Source organism: Manacus candei, unplaced genomic scaffold (assembly GCF_025592945.1).
Source record: "Manacus candei isolate 608988 ecotype Guabito, Panama unplaced genomic scaffold, ASM2559294v1 h1tg000018l, whole genome shotgun sequence".
Taxonomy (NCBI): domain Eukaryota; kingdom Metazoa; phylum Chordata; class Aves; order Passeriformes; family Pipridae; genus Manacus; species Manacus candei.
The window spans coordinates 1,828,111-1,853,799 of NW_026138066.1; the positions used below are offsets into that span (position 1 = coordinate 1,828,111).

Sequence of the window (25,689 nt, forward strand, 5' to 3'; positions counted from 1 at the left end):
CTCAGATAAATATTACAAGCCGCAAATGGATTCACACATGGTTTAAGATGGCATAAGCTCACATTTCTGTAAACAAGTTATTGTGTTCTCTGTCTCCTGAGCTGACAGCCAGAACATGGTCCAGTTTAAAGTAAAATGCTTTTATTCTTCCTGAATTCAGTTTTCAAATGAATCAATTCAGCAACTCAGTCCACTACATTCACTGATGCTGGTAACAATGCTTATTTCTTAGTGTGAAAACAGTTTTCTTAGCACTTATTTACATAATGAAATCAATCTTGCAGAAGTATATACAGGTCTGAAGAAAATATGCATCAGTAACTAAGGTGAATACAAATAAAATCATGTGGGACAACCCAGTGCCTCAGAAAGGACTTAGTAGATATCAGCGTAAAAATACTGTAATTGTTGCTTTCAGAGCAGACCTGTTGTATCAACACATAAAAAGTTGTAATAAACCTTGTTTCCCAAAATACTGGGCAAGGCCCATGATAAAAACAGGACAAAAGCACGAATATACCAGGGATTAAGGGCAAAAATGAAAAACATAACTAACTTTGTTTTGCCAAAGGTAAATACAACTTCCAAAACCTTGGTATGCAACTTATCTAGAATGGGGTTTTAAATGTCTGCAAGGCAAATTCCATTGCCTCTACCTCTGCTCAAATTTCCCGGCCCTGTCAGTTTTCAGTGAGAAAATTCAGAATTATTTATTGCTGTGAAGTGGGGGAAAAATAAAATTCAGACCACTTGCTAATTGAGAAAAATCTTAGATGTCGGCAGAGTAAAAAATAGTCAGCACTGAAGATGACTTAAATGCTTCAGCCCAGGAAACAGAACAAGCAACAAAACCCCTTCCAGTCATTATTACAGCAGACTGCATTCAAAAGCTGTATCATCATTAATGTGGACTTTACAGCAGCTAGTATGTTTATGGGATCAGCCAAAGACTTCTGTAAGATACACAGGGGCAAGCTGGTTATCCTGAATGTTTCTAGTCACCCTGATATTGGTGAAGAGAAGTACGACTGAGAGACGTGAAGAGATGACAGAATTCAGACTAGTGCCCTGCACCACCAATGGGAAGGAAAACAGTTTTATGTATAATACTTAAGCAATTAGTATCAATCATATTACTAAATAATGATTTTGAGAAAAGACTCAGTTTGAAGCCATATGAGCTGATATGAGACCCAGTAAATTCATACAATGGGTTTGTTTACTGAAAGAGCATCTGTGAGCCTTGCTGCGCATGACATAAAAAGATAAATTTAGGTAGCTTTTGATAAATAGCTGTTTTGATATTTTTGATAAATATTGTATATTTATTGATATTTTGATAAATATCAACCTGTTGAAATAACCAGGGCAGTTGAATATAAGATAAACCAAAAGAAATGGTTAGGAAGGAAGTCCCTGCAGCTATGAAAACTAAAATAAACCCCAGCAACACTCACTTGACAAAATTCTTACATTTTCTACAAAGTGAAAGACATGCTTACCGTTATCTTTGCTGCTGTTTTCTTCAATTGTCATTTGTTCTGCCAGCTCAGACAGTGATTCATCAATGGTCTGGCTTCCCCGCAAGGTTAAGGAAAGTCTCCTCTTAAATTTTTTCATTCTATCAATATTAAGTCTGGCTTAAGGAAGCCTGAAAACAAAAATAAACAACAAAAAGTGAGAAAAAATTATTTAAGCAGAAAATGAAATTTAATTGCCTGACATAAAAATGCAGGAAGGCTTACAGAAAATATAGGCAATATCCAAGTTATCCTTAAAACAATATCCTTAAAGTAAGATTACTCTACTGGATGGAAGAAGAATGTCTTGAGAGGCAGATGCCCACACACTTTTGCAATTTTTATTTCTGTTTGGGAAAATGAGAATCTTTGTGTTTTTTAAAAAAAACAAAACAGCTAATGTGATCACTAGTTTTACAGTCTGATAATAAAACAAACTGTCATCTGAAAACTCGATGAGCGTGTGCTCCATCACCTTCTCCACAGCCTCTTCCACCAAATCCACTGAGCAGAAAGAGGCTGTAACCTTCTCTTTTTAAGCCCATTTGTTTATGATGATAACTTACTGAACTTCTCTGTATTTTGCCCTTTTCACAAAAGGAGGAAGGGGACAACGCTGAAAGCCTTAAACACAAAAGCAATTCTCAAACCTGATCCCACCTACGGAAATAAGACAGCCAGGGCCTGACAGTGTTGACTAAAACAGGTATTTCTCTGAAGCTGAGCGGTAAGACTAAAGTGGGAACAAAGCAGAAGGCACTTTCTCCATCGATAGTGATAAACTAACAAGCCATAATAACAAAAGGTCCAGGTCAATAAACATGTTGCCACAAGTCTAAGCTGGTAAGTGAACTTTGTGGTGTGCCATATGTTTGACCTTGCATGACAAGAGGCATGAGTCCCTCCTTAGTCTATATGGACAATTCACCCTTGATGTTATTTCACAGTAACTTGTTCATCTGCTCACAACCTCCAAGATTCACATGTGCAGTGTCCGACACAAGCAGAGCATAGGTTTAAGTCTGAGCTCATATATTTTTTCCCTTCCATCAGCTTTTTTGCACTACAAAATGCATAATTCACATACAAAATCATATTTTCCTCGATGTTCTCCTTTAAACAGAGAAATGCAGGAAGTAGTATGCCACAAATCTACATTTATTGTATTGACAGCATTCCCTTAAGCATACACATTTCAACTGTGGAACTTACTCTTTGTTTAGATGCTCCATAATAAAAAGGAAAACAAAGTGGTGGAACAAACCTGGAAGTGGCTGCGGGTGGTAGGAGAATGCATACATAGACTGAACTATCACAACACTAGATTGCTTAGGACAGAAAAAAACACATTAGGTATGGATAAAAGAAGACCTTTGGGATATGAGCTCCAAAGTCTGAGATGAACAGTAAAATCATTGGCAAAGCAACAGCTGCATCCAAGGGGAAAGAGGTGGATTACAAAACGGTAACATCTCAGACAACCACAGTTAGTATAAACAGAAACAGTGGGGCACTGGGTACAGATATATAGGAAATAAAATATACCGATGGAGATACAGTTAAGACAGCAGTTTCCAAACTGCCCCTTTAATGCACTACTGTATGTGCAATAAAGCCATGCCTTAGTATAAGTAATTTTGCTCAAAAGCAGGATATGCTTATTGTTAAAAACCTGCATTCAGAAAACATTCCAAGGGGAACATTTAATTCTCCTGTTCAGGACCAGCTTTAAAGACCTTACTTGAAACGGTTTTATTTCTGCATTTAACTTTCCAAAAACAACGGTTCCTGTTTCTCTTAAAAACCCAGTTTTGTAAAATATTTGGAAGGACACAGCATTTATATGTAGTTTTCTCAATTCTCCCACAATTTTCTTTGAAACCTGCATTTTCCTACATGTATTATTCTCAAAAAGATACATGCAATTTTTAGCTATGTAATACCCTAAAGCTACTTGACAGCACAACAATTTCTTTCCAATTTTCCACTTGGGCAGTAACCAAAAAACCAGGTGCCTTTATAGGGAAACAGGCTGTTCCTGGATTTTGATTCTGCAAGTATTTAAGCTTACACAATTTTTTAATTAAAAAGAAGGTCTACTGCTGAAGAATATTACATATAAATTAACAGATGGGTGGATTAGAAAATCTAAGAGACATTCTAAATCTCAAGCTAATAAAAAAGCAAGTATTTTGTTAACTATAGTTACAACATTTCTCCTGTTAAAGGAATGTTTCGTGGAGCAGCTAGGATTCTGATTAAGTTCACAGCTTGATTTTCCAAGAATTTAACAGTAAAAAGGAATAAGGAGTGGGAACGTACATGTGAGTGAATGCTTCCTTCTACTGAAATGTAATTCTGTTTTTATAAAGGAAAAGATGCTCACAGAAATGAAACCAAATTTTCCTCCCTTAAAGCACCAGTATTCTTGCTAATCCAGATTTGTAAAGGAGAGGGGGGAAAAAAGAATGGAAGGAGAAGTGACTAGTATCGAGCACTTGGAAACGTCCTATCTTTTTGACTTCTTCATTCTCACAGCCTAAGTTGTAGAGCCTGCTAAGTCTTGGTAGTTTGAGACCAGATATCAGTGAATGGAGCTTTGAAAATGTCACCTATACAATCCAAAGCTAGCACTGTTTCTTTAAAATGACAGCAATTTTGCAGAAAAGTCCTTTTTAATTCAGTTTAACAAAACTGGAGGGAAATTGTCTGACACTCATTTTCACCAATTCATAGCAGATGCATACTTACCTCCTTTTAACAGTAAATCTAATTTAAATCCAAACTAGAATTACTCGATTAGTAACAGACATGTAATAGCAATGATTAGATGTAATAAGACTCATGATGTTTCTCCAAATTCTTAAAAATTGTGAGAAGAATATACTGTTATTTTTATATTTAGTTCTAGAATAGAAACCACAGCTTGACTGTTCTATTCTGTAAATTTACCTACTCTGAATACATAATATGCAAATCAAATATTTTAGATGTCATAGCAGATAGATGCATACACTTGAATGCAACTAAGGCAAATTCTAGTCTTCTGCAGACAGAATGAGGACAAGCAATCTCATATGATACTATCTGATACAACCCACAAAAGCTGGCAAAGACTGTTCAATCCTTATACTGATATGATATGAAATGAAGGAAGCAACAATGTATCAAAGGAACTGCCGCTTCTTACAAAAGATCTGCAGTATAACCCTGAAAAATTGGTCTTTTTGTCTTTAAAAGCAACAGAAGTTAATCCTTGAAAAAAATGCCAAAATTTACATTTTCTGTTTTCCAACACTGTCATTAACTCATTTGCCTTCAATAGTCTTAAACCCCTGTTTTGAACCCAAAGTCTCTAAATGTGATCTTTATAACACAGTTCTGAAAACAAACTCCAGTTTTTAAATCATCCAGGTTAAGATCAGATTTAAACATATGGGTTCTGGCTCACCTTCTCTGAATCAGACCAATCCTTCCCACAATGCCTATAGTATAGCACTTCACATTCAGCACACACAGATGTTCACAACACCCTGGCTATATAGCAGACAGACATTAAAGCATTTTGATTCCAAAAGAAGTAACTCAACCAGATGCCGCACTCGTATATTCACCAAAAATCAGAGGTCTTAGACTGCCAATGGCTAAATCCTCAAAAAACCCTACCACTTCCTTCAATCTCCCAGACCCTTGGTACCTTCATAATGAAAAAAGGAATGCATAAGACCTTCACACAATTAACACGTGTGCTTAATCCCTGTAAGTTTAAAAAAATTCAGCTAAAATGTTCAAAATTAAGTTATTTAACAGCTTAAATTTTAGTTTATTTCAGGAGGATCACAAATACCAAGATTACTACGATTCTGTTGATTCAAAGCCCTTTGAAGTCAAAGGGAACCTGTCCTTCAACTTCAACAAGCTTCGCATCAGTCTAAGTGCTGACTCTTCTGCTTCCAGAAGTTATATTGCATTAAGATACATCTACATAGAAATCAAACACTATAAAAGTACTTTCCAACTTAGATACACACTGAAGTTGCTATCTGACTGCTTTTACAAGCTGCTTTACAAGGCAATAGGTGTTTTCCAAACATCCAAAGGCAGTTCTTGTTCCGGAAAACTCACCTGTAAGATGACAGCTGAAGTGGGGAGGAAAGGAGAGGATCAGAAACCCTACCTAACAGCATGAGCAACAGCATGGATGCAGCATGGTCACTAAGGAGGTTAGCAAACTAAAGCCACAGGCAGAAGACATCAAAGAAAGCAGGTAACAGCACACCATATGAACTCCTTGTGTCAGAAAGCGTGGTCGGAAAAGCTTAAAGTGCTGCAAACGATATTAATTAAAAACAGGAACAGGAAACACCTGTCAAGGAAAAAAGAATTCTAAAAAGAAAACCAGCTTTCTATCAAGTAATTTATATTTAATAAACTGTTCTTGATCTACCTGAATTAGAAAAACAAAACTATTGATCACATCAGCATGTTGCACATCAAATATAGAGCAAACTATTAATTACACTAATGAGAAGTATACAGATAATTTATCCAAGATCATGAACCATCAGTTTAAATGCTCATAAAATTCACACTTCCTTACAATCACAATTCTACTCTACAAGAAAGGATTATAAATACAGCATCTTAGTCATTGCATCTGTTCTTTGTATTTGTTTCAACTTACATTTGTTCACTTCAATGAAGAAAATTTTCTACTGCATTTTTCTACCTCTGGTCTTTAGAAACAACACCAGACCCAGCAATTAGACTCTATTGTCAGGAACACAGCTACTTAAAAAGTTATTAGCTTTATGCTGCATTGGGTCAAAGAACTGACACTGTACAGATAAACATCTGACAAACAAGGCCTTTGTTACTGATGAAAGAAAAAACTGTGAAGTCAAATATCACAGCTTAGTTTGACCTCCCAAGTGCTAAAAGGGCAAAAGTACCCTCATAGCCTTTTTCTTATGAATAAAACAATATCCAATATGGAACTAAACTTTTGAGGTGAAGCTCCTTTTTATGTACTTATAGAATCACAGCCAAACAATTACTCAAAACTGGAGGTAGAAAGGTACTCACAAAGGTTAACTTCTTATCTTGAGGATAGTTTTACTAGGTAATGTAGGCAAAGAGGCTCCTCACAAAGGGAATGAGAGCATCTATATTCAGCTCCTGATCTAGATCATCAACTGGAAGAACCATTGCAAACAGAGGAAATATATGGAAATTACCCTGTTCTAATTTAATTTAGCCTGTGAATACTTTTCTGTATCTTCACCCCCCCACCCAATCCCTTTGCCTTTAAAGAGTAGCGAAGGACAGAAATTAATAGAAGGAGTTTTGGCTTCTTTTTAATTAATCCTTTAAGTTAAAAAGCATACTGATCATTATGATAGGCATATTTAACTACTGGTATAGAATTTAAAAGAACAAAAAAAACAAAACCACCAAATCTGCCAACAGGGTCAAATCTTGCAGTCCTTTTTTCATATTCTATGCTTCTTTCTCTGGACTCAAAAAACTTTACTCAGGTACTCATTACAAGTCTACATTCTTTACAATATAGACATGTATTCTCTACCACACAGATTCAAGCCATACCAAACACCAAAATCACCAGAGACATACTATTTGATAGATCTCCCTAGATTAGATAGATTGTACTGATTAATAACTCCATGCTAATTATCAAAGGCTCTGTTCTCTCAAGTGCCAAGTTAAAAAACACAGTATGAGTCTGGTTAAATTGGCTGACATTTAAGCCAACAAAACAAATGAGCTGACTGGTAAAGCTTCTTGCAGTTGCTGTCAGATCCATAAATTGAAAGTCCTTTTTCTATTGAAGGGAAAGGCAAAAACTATGTATGCATGGATGTAGCATAAATACTACCAGAGAGCCACAGAACTTTAGATCCTGGAAGATAAGTGAGCAGTGGAAACCAAAAGCAATATCTGTAATTTTATGAGCTTTGATTAGTAAGTATTAAGCCTTAATGCAGCATTCAGGAAAAAATATTATAAAAAAAGAAGCTGTGCACAGAAAGCTTGCTATTCCCTAATACTGAGATTATTTTAGTAACATATTTACAATGTTGCAGCCATCACCTCTAGGACAATTTTCCTCAGTCTTGCAAACCAGCAAGTTTTTGGAAGAAAATTGAGCGGAAGACAATGTTGGTTCTAAGACTGAAAAGCATCTGCAATCTTTTGTGAGCCTGAGCAATTTTGTCAACAACAAGCATGATTTTCAAGGCTTGCCTTCCCCCCCCCCATTACAATTCAGGCATCAAATCAAAGAATCTCATACTGAAGATCTTTCTCCCAAACTCCAGCAGCTCTCAGCCCAGCACCACCCGTCCTGTAAGCATCTGAACTCCCACGACCAGAGTATTCCACATTTGCTTCTTGTTGTGCTAACAAGAAAGTTTTATTTACAACATGAGAGCTAAGGCAATGACAAGTTTTCAACTTACTTCAATATTCTTGAATCAAGCATCGAGACACAACAAAGACACTAGAACAATATAAGCCAAAAAAACCTAAAGCAACACCCGATTTGGATAAGCAAAGAAGAGGGGCACAAGTTTCTAAACAAGATAAAAAAAACAGTTTGGCCTTTTTCTTTTAAAATAAAAATTCATTAAGAGGGAAAGCTGTTGAGGAAACTTTATGGTGGCCTGCCTGGAAATTAACCACCAAGTGAGAGCTCAACCCAAGAAAAAAAATCTTTGTAACTGTTAAGACTGCAGACAAAATGAAGGCAGTCATAAAAAATTAGTTTTCTGTGGCTAATCATTATAAATTTACAGCTCACAATTTCTACTACAAATGTCAAATTTTTGGGTTTATGACATGTTGAACCTGAGTACACGTTCTGTATAGTTGTGAATACAAAAAAAGCCCATCAAGCAACCCAGAGAGAAAGGCCTGACATAAAAGCCCACAAAGCAAATGTAAAATCAAACCCTTCCACAATTACTGTAGGCAGACATCTGTGCCTAAGAGTAATATTAAAGAGCCACGAATGGTTTAAAAACAGACAGCATTGAACGCATTTCTGTTACATTTCTATGTACATGCAGAAGATTAAAAAAAAAAAATTGTCCAGGAGAAAGTTGTTTCATAGTAACTGACAGTTTGGTTTTATTGATTTTTTTTTTTGTTGTTGATTGTCTTTAAAAGAAAGGACAATATAGCAACACTGGAAGAATTTTCAATTAGTGAATTAAGAGACCAATAAGCAGCATGGTACAGATCATGTTCTACAGAACTGATGACATATATGTATATTTTTCCAACAAGTAACAAGCCACATATCAGATCTGATGCACTGAAGGCATTACATAAAACAAGATGTTAAGAAAAAAATGGTATGAAAAAACTGACACTGGAGACATTTAATCCATATGATTTATCAATCTTTTCTGTATTCTGTATTTTTCTAGAGATTTCTGATGATAGAAATATTGTCAATGGTACAATTACTGTTCCTGAAGTAACAGACAGAGAGATAGAATACCTTGGCTACAACTAAGAAAGCAACTACTGACAGAAACAACAGCCTAAACAGGTTTCTTATAGTCAGGCTGAGCACATTTAATACCTCCACTGAGGTATTTCAAAGGTAATTCCAAAGGAGCAGTAATTAAACTTATTCTTGCAATAAACAATCTTTGAACTGTGGTTCAAAAATTTGTTCGAATTCATGAATGTCTTTTACATAAACTTATAAACTGCTCCGATTTAATAATTTTTTTAAAACTTGCAAATTACCATAGTTTCTTCTCTTCTCCAATCTTGTAGTTGGTACAACTTCAGAGATTCCTCAGTAATAGAAAATCTCTGAACAATAAGTCAATTACAATTTTTTCTGCTGTATTGATTTTTACATAGCAGTCAAGATATCTCAGCATGGCACCAATTTGTTCTGTTATAACATTCAGACAAATGTTGCTACATCTGTCTGAAGTGTTCATGCTGCCATTTAATGGTCAACTGAATATGCACACATGGATCATTTCAGTATCCATTGCCAAGGATACTAAACATGTAAGGCAAATTATTATCTAGCTGACAACCTGGGAAAGAAAGAAGAGTTTTAACATATGTTTGCCAAGTGGCTTTGCAAATAGCTAGGTTGGCAACAAAAAGGTGGTGGCAATATGCCCTACAAGGCAGAGAGGAAAGCACGAGCCTGCTTAAGTCAATTTAATACCTCCACAGAAGTAGAATACTGGTCACTACTGCAAATCAAATCCAAGGTATAAGACTGTCCTCACAGGGAGCACTATGACAGAACTACTGTGTACCAGAAAAGTAGCCTGAAAAACCACAGTTTTGCCTTAAGCTTTTTTAGCTTAGCTAAACAAAAATTGAGATCTGAAATAAAACTAATCTGTGAACAAAATAAAGAACAACAGCAAATGCTGTTGAGGAAAGATGACATGGGAAAACAAGAACAAATGCCTATGAAATAGAATGAAACACAAGTGCCTTCATTCTCTGCAGTAGGTTCAGCCCCTTACAATTCCCACCACACAATATCTACATGCAAATGCCTTTTTTTCTGTCTCTATACTTCTCCTGCATCAACATCCTGCTCCCATATTAAGTCTGAGCAGCTGACGGCCTTACAACAGGTATTCTTGAGGGTTGAAGGAGCCAGGGGAAAAAAAGTTACATCTTCATTTAAATATACAAAATAAAGCAACTGCCATGCATCAAGCTGTCACAACTGTCACTGTTGGCTTAAAAAACAAGAACCCTACATGGAGACTAACACATACAGAGACTAAAGATCACTTGATGTTCCTTTTCTTTGCCTGTGCAGGTAATTCTTCCCTATGTGTCTTTCATAATCTTACACTTTGGTCTTCCTCCAGGTAACTGAGGCTATTCAGACAAGGGTTCCCAGATTCTGAAACTAAGCAGAACAACTAAATTACAGCTACGTAATCTGGGCGACTCCGGTTAATCAGTGTGAGAGGCCACTCCCTCCCAGACTGAGCAAACAGTCTAGCACATCAAAGGACACTTACTAAAACATCACATTACCTTCTCTTACTATAAACAATTCTCTACCTGAAGGTATCCAAACAAGTTTTCTGGACCTTGAACAGAGACCAGCTGAAGATTAAGAAACAACAACAGGTTATACAGAACTGAGAGAGTGACAAGACTTCAGCTTGACTCAGTAAAGAGGAGACAAATGGTAACAAAAAAAAAAAGGAAAAAATATGTATATGTAAGTGAATGTCAAATCAGTAAGACAGCATTAGTATATAGGAAACCTTGAAAAGTAACAACTATTAATGTCAGTCAATACCATTACACCAGACACAAAGAATTAGCAAACAAAACCTGAAAGACAAGTAGTCTCCAGATTTCTTTTTAACAGAATTTAAAAAAGGTAAAATAACTGTGACTAATACCAAGTAAGCAACACTGGTACTGTCAACAAAAGCAGGCCCACACACATGGCATATCAGTATTTCTCTAGGACCCTGCAAGCTACAGTTTAAAGGCTGAGTAAGGACAGACGGATATTTTATTACAAAATCTCTGTAAAGCAGCAGTGAAAGGATCACACAGTATGTACAGAGCACTGGTCTGAAATAGGTATTTGTGTTGGGCAGATCCATTTGCTTTCTTTGGTTTCTTGAGTAAGAAGAAAAGAAGTGACACTTTGTATTTGTCTTCAAAATAATTTCTTCTGATTTATAAACACCAGCATTCTTCTGCCGTTAAAGCCTAATGCTTACAGAGTCTCATCCTGGCAAGGACTAACATTGGGCCAAACTCTTTCACAGCAAACTAATTCCCAATCTGGATGTTAATCACATTGCAGAGGCTGATATTGCTATTGCAGTCAGTGACCTGAATAAAGTTGTCAAACTGTAAGATTTGTTTAACAAACAGAAACTGTTTTATGAAAAGGTAAATTTAAATTGCTGCCTCTACAGAGACAGTAAGTTTCCCTAAAGAGACTTACTTCAGCATCATTTAATATCATAGTCTAATACACATCTGTATCGAAACTAAGTTTTTCACTTGGAGAAGTACTGAAGCAGTTTTGCTGTAAAACTCCAAGGGAGGAAAAAAGAGCCCTAACTGTTATTATAACGTCACTAGATGAGATAACTCTCAATATAGTCCAGCTGAGCTACAATCATAGAATGGTTTGGGTTGGAGAGGGTCCTCAAAGGTCATCCAGTCCAACCTCCCTGCAATAAGCAGAGACATCATCAACTAGACCAGGCTGCTCCAGAGTCCTGTCCACCCTGACTGCGCATATTTCCTGGGATGGGACATCTACCACCTCCCTGGGCAAACTGTTCCAGTGTTCTACCACTCGTTGCAAAAAATTTCTTCCTTTCATCTAGTCTAAATCTACTTTCTTTTAGTTTACAATCGTTACCCCTTGTCCTATCACAACAGACCAAACTGAGTTGCTCAAGGACACGTAAGACTCCTGCTCCTCTAACATGGAAGAGATGTCCAAGCTCTTCTAATCGCTTCCTCCCTCCTCCATTACATTCAGTAACTTGGTTCCCATAATGTTTTTTTCTTTCTGGAATCTAAGTGCTGGGATAAAGAGACACATAAAAGAAAATTCATGATAAAGCAGCACTAACATTCAAAACTAATATGCCAAGTTTAAGGGCAACAGATGTTATCTTACTAGTTGTTTTTTTTTTTCCTCAGCTATTTTGTTCTTTGTTTCTTAACCTTCTTTGGAAAACCTTGGGTTGTTTTTTTCCCTGTATTCAACCTTTGATATCCAAAGTCCAATTTATGTCATCTGCCATCTCACGGAGTAGAAGATTATGTTTTGACTGATATAACAGAAGGTCTATTTCTTTAAACTTTTAGAATATGCTATTCTTCTACCAAACTACTGTTTCCACGTCAAGTACTTGAGCTGATCTTGAATTATACAGCTCAAAAGCCTTGGAAAACAGTATCCTTTTCCCAAAATATTCTTTAAAACAATATTACATGCATTTTAAGGGAAGTATATATTTGTTTTACCACCCAGGTATGCTCCCTTTCAACATACCCAAGCATATTGGAGAGTAACCAGAAGAATCCTCCCACTTCAATTTACTTCCTTTTGATAACTACGATCTATCAGTCTGAAATTAAACAGTCCAAGAAGCTTCTAGTTTTTATTTGCAGTACTTGTAATTCAGATTCATAGTTTTGTTTTCTCTAAAATTAGTCTGCATTTCTGCTTAATAAAAGGGAACCCAAGAGAACACCTTCAAAAGGACCAGGGATCTATGTCTCATCAGTAATTTGTAAAAGCACAAAATAATCAAGTATTATCACACTGAAATTTTAGTTGTGCATCTTGAATACAGTTTCAGCACAACACCTGCTAAACAGATATATCTTTAAAGTAAATAAAATGAGCTATTAGACTTTTTTATTACGAAAAACAAACTACACTTGCTTTTAGAGAAGATTTTTCAAAATTAAATAACCAAAAACCCCCAACATATAAGGTTCTCCTTACACAATTATTTCACTCTTACATTCTGATGAAAACATCAGAATAAAAATCTGCCAGACTGTTGCCGTGAAGTAATTTTTTTATCTCCCTGTCCTCTGTGTTTTTAGTACATCTTTATAACACGACTTGAGAATTAAACTTCTCATCAGTTGAATGATAAAACAGAACGGCACAGGTTTTCACTATTACTACTTACTTCAGTAAACTACAGGTTTATTTCACATAGAAACAAGATACACATACACAATTAGACAAATTTATGCTTCTGTTCAGTATCAATAAGTAAACTTAGTTACTAAGTTACACTAGTTACAAAGAAATAGTAGTTTTAATGAAGGCCTGGTTACAGCAACCATATCTGCCTACTGAACTGTGTATGCTTCCTTCTGCTCAACTGTTGACATGCACTCTTCATTTGTGCCATTTCTGATTTTAATTACATGAAATAAACTGTTGGATTGCAGTCCAGCCAATATCCCATATAAAAGTATATTGTACATTCATAGAGCATAATAAACTCAAACCTTTCTCTTCCCAACATGATACATGTCATATAGGTACTATTTCTAACAGTAATCCTCTAGGCATTACCATTTCTGGCATCAGAATGACTCACTAGAACAAGCCACAGCCTTTGACTGTTGAGAGCAAATCTAAATACCATTAGGTATCAGCTGATTTCATTAATCTCATGGACTCTTTTTTTCTCAGGACTCTGTTTTGTTTAGTATTGTCATTTAAAACAATTGGGACCATCTAACTGCTCCAACACTTTTTTGGGATATTTGTATCTTTTATTCCACACTGTTGGTGAAACTTAGGACATTTCTCCGCTGTCCATCTCTGAACCCTGTATGGCCCTAGCAGAGGTTATAAGGAACACTTTTTGAAGGGATTTTTACAAGAGTATTTAAGTAACCTGGACGTTATATGAAAACCTAGATCTTCAAAATTATTTTGTTGTCTCAATAATTCAGGTTCTTCGTTCCATATAATGCTATGGTTACCACAGACTGTAAGATTCCTTGCCAAGGAACGACTATAGGCTGACACACTTTCCTTTATCTGGTCAGGTATGCATACACTTGCCTTCTGCATAATATGCACATGAATTGCTCAGGACATCTACTTTTAGGTTCTCATAATTCATTTGAAAATAGAATCCACCACAGAACTAAAACAATGTAAATAGAGTAAGATAATGAACGTTTACAGAAATTGTTTCAGAAATTCAGAAAAATTATTTTGAGAGTAGCCCTGAGGAGAAGGACTTGAGGGTGCTGGTGGACAAGAACTCACTGTGTCTCATCAACACGCCCTCGCAGCCCAAGAGTATCCTGAGATGCATCAAAAGCAGCGTGGTCAGGAGGTCAAGGGAGGGGATTTTCCCCCTCTACTCTGCTCTTGTGAGACCCCCATCTGGAGTGCTGCATCCAGCTCTGTGGCCCCTAACACAAGAAAGATGTGGACATGTTGGAACAAGTCCAGAGGAGGCCACCAAGATGATTAGAGGGCTGGAGCAACTCTCATACACGTAAAGTCTGAGAGAGCTGGGGTTGTTCAACCCAGAGAAGAGAAGGCTCTGGAGAGGCTTTATAGCACCTTCCTGTACCTAAAGGGATCCTACAAGAGAGCAGGAGAGAGACTTTTAACAATGGCATGTAGCAATAGGACAAGGGGGAATGGTCTTATAGCTGAAGGAAGGCAGATTTAGATTAGATACTAGGAAGAAACTTTTTACTGTGAGGGTGGTGAGGCAGTGGAACAGGTTGCCCAGAGACACTGTAGACCCCCATCCCAGGAAGTGTTTAAGGCCAGGTTGGATGGGGTCCTGAGCAATCTGGTCTAGTGGAAGGTGTTCCTGCCCATAGGAGGGGTGCTGGAATGAGATGATCTTTAAGGTCCCTTCCAATCCAAACCATTCTATGATCCTATAGCTTTGGATCTTCAAAACTTAGCTATCTCTACTGTTGGAAGCAAGGTCCAAAATGGAGCCATTTATCATGAATAAAGATAAAACAGACAAACTGTTATGTGGTTATGAAATATTTCCTTTCTGAATTCACTACCATTATTGAGAAAAGAGCTGTAGGAGAATCCTGATGGTAGCAAATGTGCTAGGCATAAAGTGCTTCTGCCTGGCTAAAATTGTAGTAGAAGCATATTCACTTTTGCTTTATACAAAGAACATAGAACAAACTCAGGTTAATGAAAGCAAAGGCGGTTTTCGAGAATGAAGACCGAATTTGCTAAATCAAAGAGGGTTTGTTAAAAAAAAATAATTCAGAGAAACAACATGTAAAAATATGTATTATCTTGGTATACTGTTATCTTGTTACTGAAACCAAACAACATAGAAAAAACTGAGAGCTAAATATTTGAGGGTGGCAAGCAACCAGGTAAACATACAAGAACTGCACAGATTATAATGATCAAAACACACTCCTAAACTCGCTGTGATCTTCACTTTAACTGCTCAACCTCTACTTTGATTTCCACATTATAATTTATATAAAAGCTATTTCAATTGTCTGTTCAGCCTATCAGTCTTCAATTACATTAAAGCATACAAGCTACTGAAGAGAAATTATGCACAATCACCTTGCAGTCTTAGGGAAAAGAAAAAAGAAATCAGCTATTTTCAGTTAGTATCCTAACTATATTTAAACATCTGTTAGAAAAAGATTGTGAAGCACTACATACAAGCTTGCTCTTGTTAAGAGAAGTTACTCTGGAACCTACAATTTAAAAAGTTGCAACAAAACAAGTTTTAAGGTTAAACATATATTGATGCTTCCATGAGATAGCAACTAGAGCCTCTGGAGAATGAAGCTTGAGCAAGGAAATGCAATGGGCAATGAATGACAGGCATAAACTATGAAATTACAAGAGAGGAGAAACTGAAGAAGACAGGAGACTCACAAGGTATTGAAAAGAAGTGAGAGAAAGGACTGGAGTAAGCTGCATGCAACAAGTTTTCTCACCAATAAAAAGGGAAAACGATGACAAGAGATTTGAGCTACATTTCAAGACAGTAAACTGAGTATTATGCTGCCTAATTACTAGATCAAAAGCCCACACATTCACACAATGCAAAGCAGCAGAATTCTCCAGCTTTTCTGCACAGATCTGTTCAAAACACTGTAAGTATAACTCTGTTCCAAACCTACACTAAACAGAGGATCAACTGTTGTACAAGTCACCAGAAAGCTGAAAAGCAGCATTGTTACATGTTCTGATCAAGTCAACAGAAGTGTTATTATTTGCTTACACTTCATCTGGACCAAGTTTGCACTGATGAGTGATCCTGCAGTGAGACTAATGAACAAATCTGCTATTGCTAGAGGTGCAGCTGAGATCTGCGGTACAGGAGCTTGCACAGAGAGAGCTGTAGTGACAGCCTTCCAGAGTAAAACAGCAATCAGAAAGCCCTACAGCCCCCTAAGCAATCTTATTCCAGGCATCAAAGAAACAAGGGTTTTCAGGAAGTCCAATTACAGGCTGATGTTCTTACTTAGTATTTTGTTTAAAAAATCTTTTCCACCATTACCTGATTAAAATTTTTCTCTTTTTTTTTTTTTTTATTTCTATTGTTGGTCTAATTACTCTCCCACTGAAGACATTAAAATTTCCATCAACTTCCAGGAGAACCATCAGACCAACATAAGACACCTCAGAGACTAAAAGCCTTGCTTTAAATTTCATTTGTGAATGAAGTTTTCAAAAATTTACATCAGCTCAAGAAGGTTTATAGTAAAATATGAAATTTTCTATTTTCCAAACCTGTGCTTTCCCAATTCTCAAGTCTTTTCAAGAAAAAAGTACTAGAACCAGTCCTAAGCTTAAGAACCAAGACCATCTCGAAACTAAGGCTCTGTCTTGCATAGGAACAAAAACTGAAGTGTTCAGTCAAGATACCATTCTCCTCTTTACTCAGTGTCATGATTTTTACTTCTTACTTAACTTAGTAAAATTGGTCAGATATCTATAATGTGTCTAGTTTCAAGGGGTTGTTCCTTCAGAAATTACTCCTAAGAAGGACACACAAGAGTAAAGGACAAAGTTTGGGCTACTTTGTAGTTGTGCAGTCTTCCTACAAGAATAACTCAAGAAAGGTTGAAGATATGTCATCACTTTTACTCTATCATAAAATATATTAATGATCTGCCACGTCCAGTTAGTGAGCCTTTAAGTGCCTATGGTAAGTTTTAATCTTTAAATGAGAATGAGACAGAAGATCTCCAGAGCTTCAAAGATCTCTGGTTTCCTTCACTGTACACAGGAAGCCTTAAGTCAACGCAGTGTTACTATCTAGAAATCATTTGAATGTTTAGTCAAAGGAATAGATACCACGGAAATTATCTAATTCCACCAAGACACAAATGCAAGCTCTATTTTGGTACTCTCTTCACTTATCCCATCCTCAATAAAGGTGGGAAGACCAAAAGTGTAAAGAAACCAGAAGTCAGGTCATGAGAAAATGAAGAATAAAGTCTAAGAACAAGAACAGATTTATCAAAAGTCCTCAAAACCCAAAAAGGAATTTTGTTTTATTCAGAAATAAGGTGATATTCAAAATGTCTCTTCAAGAGAATTGTAACTCATCCCCCTGCAGGTAAACCAATAACAATTTCTTTCTTTTTCATAAACAGCAAAAGACAGATGCTGTGATTTACATGAAAATGCTAGCACAAAACCAAATGACAGCTCTTACACAGAGTAAGAAACAGAGCAGTACACAAACCTCTTTCTTACACTGTCTAGACAAAATTTTCAATGTGTGGTGCAAATAAATTTACTGGTTTTGTTGAATCAGATATATTTTAAAGGAAAGGCAAAACACTTGAAAGTTATTCAGTTTTAATACCATGTTCTACTCAAACTGTTTGCTCTAAAAAATGAATTGTTCCAGTCTGTTTTCAAAACTAGACTTTCTTGCCTGTAAAATTAAAGTACTCCTTTTGACTCTGAAGTAGATCACTAGCCAGCCATTACTCTGCCATCTGTGTTCAGCCCCTTAGCTTAGATGGCCAATTTAAATTTCATGCAGCTGAAACTATTCAAGTAAAAATACTGAAATGTGTTATTATTTCTAATTATCTTGTACCCTGCACAACAGTTCCTTAAATTTGAAATAACTTAACAAAAAAAGAAAAGTTGAGAGAAATATGTGACTCAACCAATTTGACAGGAGCGTTTGATATTTTACATAATTCAGCATTATCACAATGCATATTTTTATCTGGTTTTGAAGCAATTACAACTAAAAAGTTATTAACCTACAATAAATTTTTGTTTGAATCCATAAAATATGATGAATACAGTAACAGTCATGTAACAGCAAATTCCTTAAGCCTAAATATTAATGATGGAATTGATTTCGTGGGAGAAAAATGATTCTTTTTCACTACAAAAAGCAATACACTACAGCTAAAGGCTATGTGGCCATCACTGTTGATTTATCTGTTCATTTTCTCAATGCTGCACATTTTATAAACTATTTTAACGTCAGTCAACAGAAACAAGACTGCTTGAAAATAAATGCATTATTACTGAAGGTACACTTACTCAAAACATTTGCAGTATTTGATTATATATAAGAGCAAGTATGGCTAAAGAATAGATGGAAAAATATATAGCAATACAGACACTTAAACAGCCACTTGATGCTTTTTTCCCTAAAGGTGAATAGTCTCACTATTTTGCCACAAATGGATTAATTTAACAAGAAAAATATTAATAAAAAAAAAATCATAACTTATTTCACTGTACTTGCATGGCTACTGCTGAAAAGTATGCAATCAAAAGCAGTATTTCTGGAAAGAAAATAATGTAAACAATGAATCTATATACTAATCTTCAAAGAGGGATGTGCTCTAGACAACTGCATGTAGCAATCTTCAGTTCTCCATAGGGATCATTTAAGTCATGCACTAGACAAATTGGGATTCAATGCTAGGATGAAAGTTTTCAAGGAACTGAAACATGCAACATGTTCAGAATAGTTACACATCAAAATTAAACAAGAAATGGTGTAAAGTGGTCAGTAAATCAATACTACAGAAACACAAACATTTTTCCCCCACAGATTTCAGGACAGTTTACCTTGCTACAAATTCCACTACTAGCCTGATATCAAAGCATAAAATATTAATGTTGTTTTCTAATTCATTTCTCCATCTTTTTCCCTCATTATGTAAGTTACAATTATTTTATCTTATGTAATAGCATAAACAAATATCAAAGCCATATTTAGAATTATAGAACAGGCCACACTATGATTCTATGGTAAGATTCTGTGAATCACAGAATGGTTTGGGTTGGAAGGGACCTTAAAGATCATCTCACTCCAACCCCTCTGCAGTGGGCAGAGATACCTCCCACTAGACCAGGTTGCTCAAAGCCCCATCCAACCTGGTTTTGAACACTTCCAGGGATGAGGCAGCCCACAACTTCCCTAGGCAGCCTGTTCCAGTGCCTCACCACTGTCACAGTAAAGAATTTCTTCCTAATATCTAATCTAAATCTAAAGTCTTTCAGTTTAAATCCATTCCCCCTTATCCTATCACTACAACCCCTTGGAAAAAGTCTCTTTCTATCTTTCTTGTTGTCTCCCTTCAGGTACTGGAAGGCTACAATTAGGTCACCCTGTAGCCTTCTCTTCTCCACGCTGAACAATCCCAATTCTCTCCGCCTTTTCTCACTGGAGAGGTGCTCCATCCCCCTCATCACCTTGTTGGCCCTCCTCTGGACTCACTCCAACAGATCAGTGTCCTTCCCGTGCTTGGGGCCCCAGGGCTGAATGCAGCACTCCAGGTGGGGTCACACCAGAGTGGAGCAGATGGGCAGAATCCCCTCCCTTGACCCACTGGCTACACTGCTTTTGATGTGGCTGAGGTTCACATCTTGCTGTTCTAACAATGGAAGAAAGTAAATGTGTTTTACAGTTGCTTCTGGTCTGATTCAGATTCCATTGTGATGGACACCACTCAGGGAAGCATTTTCAGAATGTTGAGTATGCCTTGGAGGTGTGTGCCTATCTTTTTCTCTCATTTTTTAACTTGTTTAATAGAAGCATTAAAAAAGGAAATTGTGAAAGCTCTTGCAAAATGCATGCAAGTTCAACCTGGCTCTGAAGTAAAAACTACAACAAAAAACCCCCCAGTAAATAACCCTCAAACCTTTCAAATAAAATGAGAAAGAGCACTGACAATGGATTTAGTAGTCTTTCAGCCCTCCATGACCTCAACAGAACCAAAATTCTCATGCTTAAGACAGTCTTGCTTTTTAACTGCATGTGTTTACAAGAGCATATGAGTGCCTTTACAAAATCCACAGTACTAAGCCAGCACCATTTAAAAATACTCTCCTTATGTAAGAGTACTTTAATATGCATTTCTGCTCTTTAGCCTACTCTTCCTTGTGTGTCAAAGCTTATTTCTGATTGCACTAGATAGGCAACGGATTAAGTTCTCCCATACTGCTGAAGGTAACCTTTCTGGATGTAAAGAAATAGATAGAGTCAAATAAACAAAGCTGCAAAGAAGATCTGAAATCTAAAGAACAAAATAATGACCTGACAGAGGCTTCTATCAAAAGTATCAGAAATGAGCTACTCTAAGGCTAAAATATTGACAAATATTTTTAGTAGTGATTTTTCCCCTCATCTATCTTTGATTTTAAAAATTTCCACTTCCAAGCTAGCCTAAAGTTTGTTTAAACATCAGTTACAGTATTTATTATAAATAAAAACACCCAAAGTTACACATTTACAATGGGAAATTGCCAAAAATTTGAAAGAATTTCACAGATCTATTTTTAGTGTTGAGAGATGCTGAGTGAATTACGTAGGAAATCCTACCCTTTTCAGGATACGTAAGAAATACGTAAGAAATCTTATCATTTTTCTTAAGTTCCCAAACTTGAGTCAAATAAATTATTGTGAAGAAAAGTTGAAAAAATGAACAGGGATCACAGTACAGATATATGCATCAAATTGTTTGAAAAAAATAAAGATCACATTTGATTTAGTTTTTCTGGTTAAAATCTGCAACTCCCACCTTGTTAGCAAATTTGAAATATTGAATCCATTTCTTTACCAACCATCAAAACATTCAGCCCAAGTACTGATCCCCAAGAACCAATAATTATCCATCCTATAGACTGGAAAAATCAGCAGAAATGTTATACCTTAAAAATATTAGAAGTCATCTGAATTTAAACAAATACACTTCATACTCTTGACACTTAAAAAAAAAAAGAGAAAAAAATCGATTAATTTTTTTCCCCCTCCATTTTTGCTAAGTATTATTTGTCTTTTCTATATGAACTTATATCTCAATCTTGCCATTAGATTGACAATATGAAAGTCATCTAGAGCTAACAGTCATTATGCTTGCGGATATCTGGTGTCTAGAGAATGGCAAAATAATCAAGCTATTAAACAAATAAAGAAGAAAAAAGGCAAAACGGACTGCCTGGAAACCAACCACCTGACATTCCAGATGCACAAAAAAAAAAAAAAAAAGAAGGCTTGGTCTACAGGCAAGAAGTTGCAAGACATTTTCTTGTTCAGTAGAATGAAGTGTCAGCAATGCCACACAACCAGTTTTATAACATAACTCATACTGATGATTCAAGTGGAGATCATGACCATTTAAGCTCATGACCACTTACACTCATACACTTCTTTGAACACATAAGGATGTTTTAAGCTGTCTATCCCCACAAGAAAAATGTCTACTAGCATGATAACAGTGGACAGAAAAGAATATCAAAAGGATTGTCAAATATTATTTCTCATATAACATTTTGATATTGCGTATTTCAGTACCAACTGTGGAATATTTTAGTTTTAGATTTGAAAACTTGTAATATGACAGCAGGTGATGACAATCCAACAAAATACATTTTCCAAACAAGCTCTTGCTTTGCACAGCCTCAGCAAACATCTCAACTTAGCATGACATGTCATAATAGACTGTATTTTCAAATTGTATAGCAAATTCTTAGGGTGAGGGGGAAATAAACATTCACTGATCACTTGCTGGCAGAGATCCAGAAACAGATTAACTTTGAAAAAACACTGACTCTAGTCCCTGAAAGTTGAAGCTAAACGGAACACAGAAAAGTGAAAGGTTTTTAACCTGCAGGGAATAAAAACCTTCAAGTCATGGAGGGAGGTGACTGGAAGACTTCATAGAAAGTTTTATAACATTTTTTGCAACCATTTCCAGTGAAAGACTTCTGTCAGTAGCAATATGTAAACCAATTACTTTATAGCCAGCTCAGGTATCACTGCTGCTGTGACTGCAGTACAGACAGAAAATAATGAAAATTATATGCAACCCACTACAAGCTATTTCCTCTCATGCTTTTGTTTAGTGTTGCCACCTATACTGCCCTCGCAATATGCTGAAGCAGAAACAGAATTATAAGCTTGGCAGTTTAGGATTTTAGTGAGTTTTAGAAATGCCTTGGCCTCTTGTGGTGAAGCAACCAAGGTACCAGGTGCTTCTGAATTGCAGGCAGCTTTCCACTATGCCTTAATCACACGTGTAACGTCAATACATGCAAGCCAGTCCAAATACAAGCAGATGACCTACGTGGAAATATCCTTTGCACAGCAACATCAGCGTTGCTTGGCCCCCTAAAGATACCACTTATCTAAAATCTAAAGAACAAATTGCTGTCTTACAGGATCAGTGATTAATCTGGCCTATTTCCTGGGTGTAGGAAGAATTCCTACCCCTGCTGGCAAAAGAGACGGTAGGATGTAGCCATTACTAATGAACTAGCAAGACAAGCTTCTCGTTATACAGCAAGAATTTAAGAGAACCTCCATAAGGAGAGAAATACACACACTTTGCTTTAGTGGCAGTAAGGATAAAAATACATTTTGGACTCCCCACGAGCTGTAACTATATTGTCAGTGATGCTTCTGCCATCACATATCTCACATGCTGGAAATCTGGATAAGAAAGCACAAATGCTGCACGGGTATTCAGAGCATGTTTTCCAGACTCATACCAATTAGTTCCTTCCCTTCTGTTCCCTATCACTTGAATAAAAACATTGGGAAAGATCCAAATAATGACATTTTGACAGCAAAAAAGCAAAGACAGTCAAACATTACTGAGGCAAATCTGAAACAAGCCAAGCATAGAGGTAACTCTTTTCCCAACATCTAATTCGCCATTACATGCTTCCATGAACTTTAATCAGGTCCTTAACAAAGATAATATGTTTCCCATATGCTGCATAAATTCAGTAGGAACAGATCAACTACGTTCCGAGGAATTAACCTGTACCTGCAGTAAGCCTGAAGAACTTCATTAAGTATTAGAGACTAGGAAAAAAATACTGAACATGCAAACATAACTACATGGAGCTTGCAGGCCTACACAGATACAAGATCTTAGACTCATGTAAGAACAGGACTCATGCTGACACATTTATACTCCACCTGATAAACTGATGCCTGAAGAGCAGCTTCTCCCTTCAACAGGGAACAAATTACCATATTTGTACAGTTAACTTCTGAGCTGAAGTAACTACCTGACAACCTGGTTGAAAAAGCTCTAAATTTTGAATTTGAAAAAACTTAAAATTATCATGAAATTTACTACGTCTCCCAAATCAGATATCAGAGGAAAGAAAATTGCAGAGCTCACATGCTAAATGTCAGCAACACACACGCACACACAGTCAGGGTGCCCTAGGAATGAGACTGACTAGTCTGTTAGAGCTGCCCTTTTTTCCACATCCATGTTCCGCACTTCTTGATCACTCTAGCAAAATAAAATTCTCTATCATTCCACTAAAGAATCTCCCATCTACAGGGTTAATAAAATTACCGTTGATTTGTTTTTCAAATGTACGTTCATCGTTAAATTTGCATGTCAAACATTCAAATATGATTTACAACGCAAAGAAAGGTTGGGACCAACTCTTCTTAAGCCTATTCTTGCTACACATACTCTCTGCATATTGTGGAAATCTGTTACAACAGAGTTACATAAACAAGGTATCCTGCTTCCTTCCAGACTAGATTAGCTCTTGCTTACCATTGAAACATGACAGTTAGAAAGAACCACAAAAGTCAAGCAGAAAATACTTCCAGTTGTTTAGAAATTCCAATATAAAGTAAATTAACATTTTAAAGGCTCATGAGTATCCCAGCAAGATGATATAAAATATCAAAATAAAGTATGTCAAACTAAACCCTTATTTGGTAGAAGAAAGACAACTTTTGAGATAAAAAAACCCAAACTGGAATCTAAGCTACATACAAGTGGCATCCCAATGCAGTTGGTACATGTATAGACCAAGTTAATTTTTTAAGCCAAATCTGACAATTTGTAAACACTTGAAATACACTCTGTATCTAGTATCAACTCTTCAAAATACACATTATTATATTTTCTTCACAGTAAGACAGAACCAATTGAACATTAAAAAAAAAGGGGGGGGGGCAAAGAATCAAAACACATACTGCCTTTCACACTAGCAAGACACGCAACACTAAACTTTCCATTCTCAGGTATAACAAAAACACATCCCATTGTAAATACCATGCTGAACCCCTTGTACTCAAACACTGAGTCTTCACAATGACATAAAAGCAAGAATAAGGATCAGAGTCTTTCTACTACTATCAAAAGAGAATTACTCTATCTACAGCTCGACAGACTTCTGGAACTTAATTTCTGCCCCAGTTCATGTTTTGTAAACCACCAGCAAAAATTCTCACAAAGACAGTACAATAAGCTCAAAAAGCAGTTTGTTTTGATATGACTTACAGGATTGACAGAATTTGTTTCACAATTTATTATGATGCCCCAGAAATTGTTCAAAATATTTTAATTATGTATTATACTAGGTGACATTTAGTAAAACAAGATGAGGTTATGAGGTGTAAGTATAGAATGTTTCTTATTAATTAGTCTTGTAATGAGCAGGTTTCATGTGACCACTTAATTTATAACCAGTGTCAAAAGTATCCTCTGTGAGAATTACCTAATTTAATCACCAAGTCAACTAGAAGACCTAACCATCTCCCTCCATTATGTAGTACACTGCACTTACTGTACAGAGCATCTTGGAGGACAAATTGAAAATGTGCAATTTTTTGGAATGTACATGTCTGATTATCAGCAGCTCGGCACACTAATGCTTAGGTCAACAAGCATATAGAGCAGAGAGCTTCAAAGTAAATAACTGACCTAAGAGAAAGAGATGGGTAACCATGAACTCCTCTAAATGCCATTAAATTAAGCTACCACCCAGAGAGAAAACCACTGTGTATTTACCACCCTGTGGTGGGAATCCTTCTCTGTTGAAGTCTGTGGGGCAGGAAAACTGTCCTGGAGCATCAGACAATGGAAAAGGCCATCTTTCTACTCCAGTCTTATGACCACCACATTAAAGGAAAATAGTGTGGAGACAAGACTAAAGCAATGACCCGTGGTCATCTCCAGTTAACCTTTTCAAAACTTTGTTTTCAGCCTTGTGCACAGTACAGCAGGGGAAAAAAACATTTACTCAGGTCCGTTCAGCCTCAGAACAGCCTTGTACTAAAAAACAAATACACACACACTCCTGCCCAGACTTTATACATATACATTTACCAGTGCCATCAAAGCAGGC

General features: G+C 36.4%; 1 protein-coding gene across 2 annotated transcripts in view; it reads right to left on the bottom strand.

Moving 5' to 3' along the window:
- The window catches only part of CDK17 (cyclin dependent kinase 17), a 90,748-nt gene that overhangs the window by 50,347 nt on the left and 14,712 nt on the right, over positions 1-25,689 (bottom strand). For both annotated transcript variants that reach the window (XM_051784064.1, XM_051784065.1), the window contains exon 2: positions 1,503-1,651. In XM_051784064.1, the coding sequence (XP_051640024.1) occupies positions 1,503-1,620 (118 nt within the window). In that variant the 5' untranslated portion in view covers positions 1,621-1,651. The remainder of the gene's footprint in view (positions 1-1,502; positions 1,652-25,689) is intronic.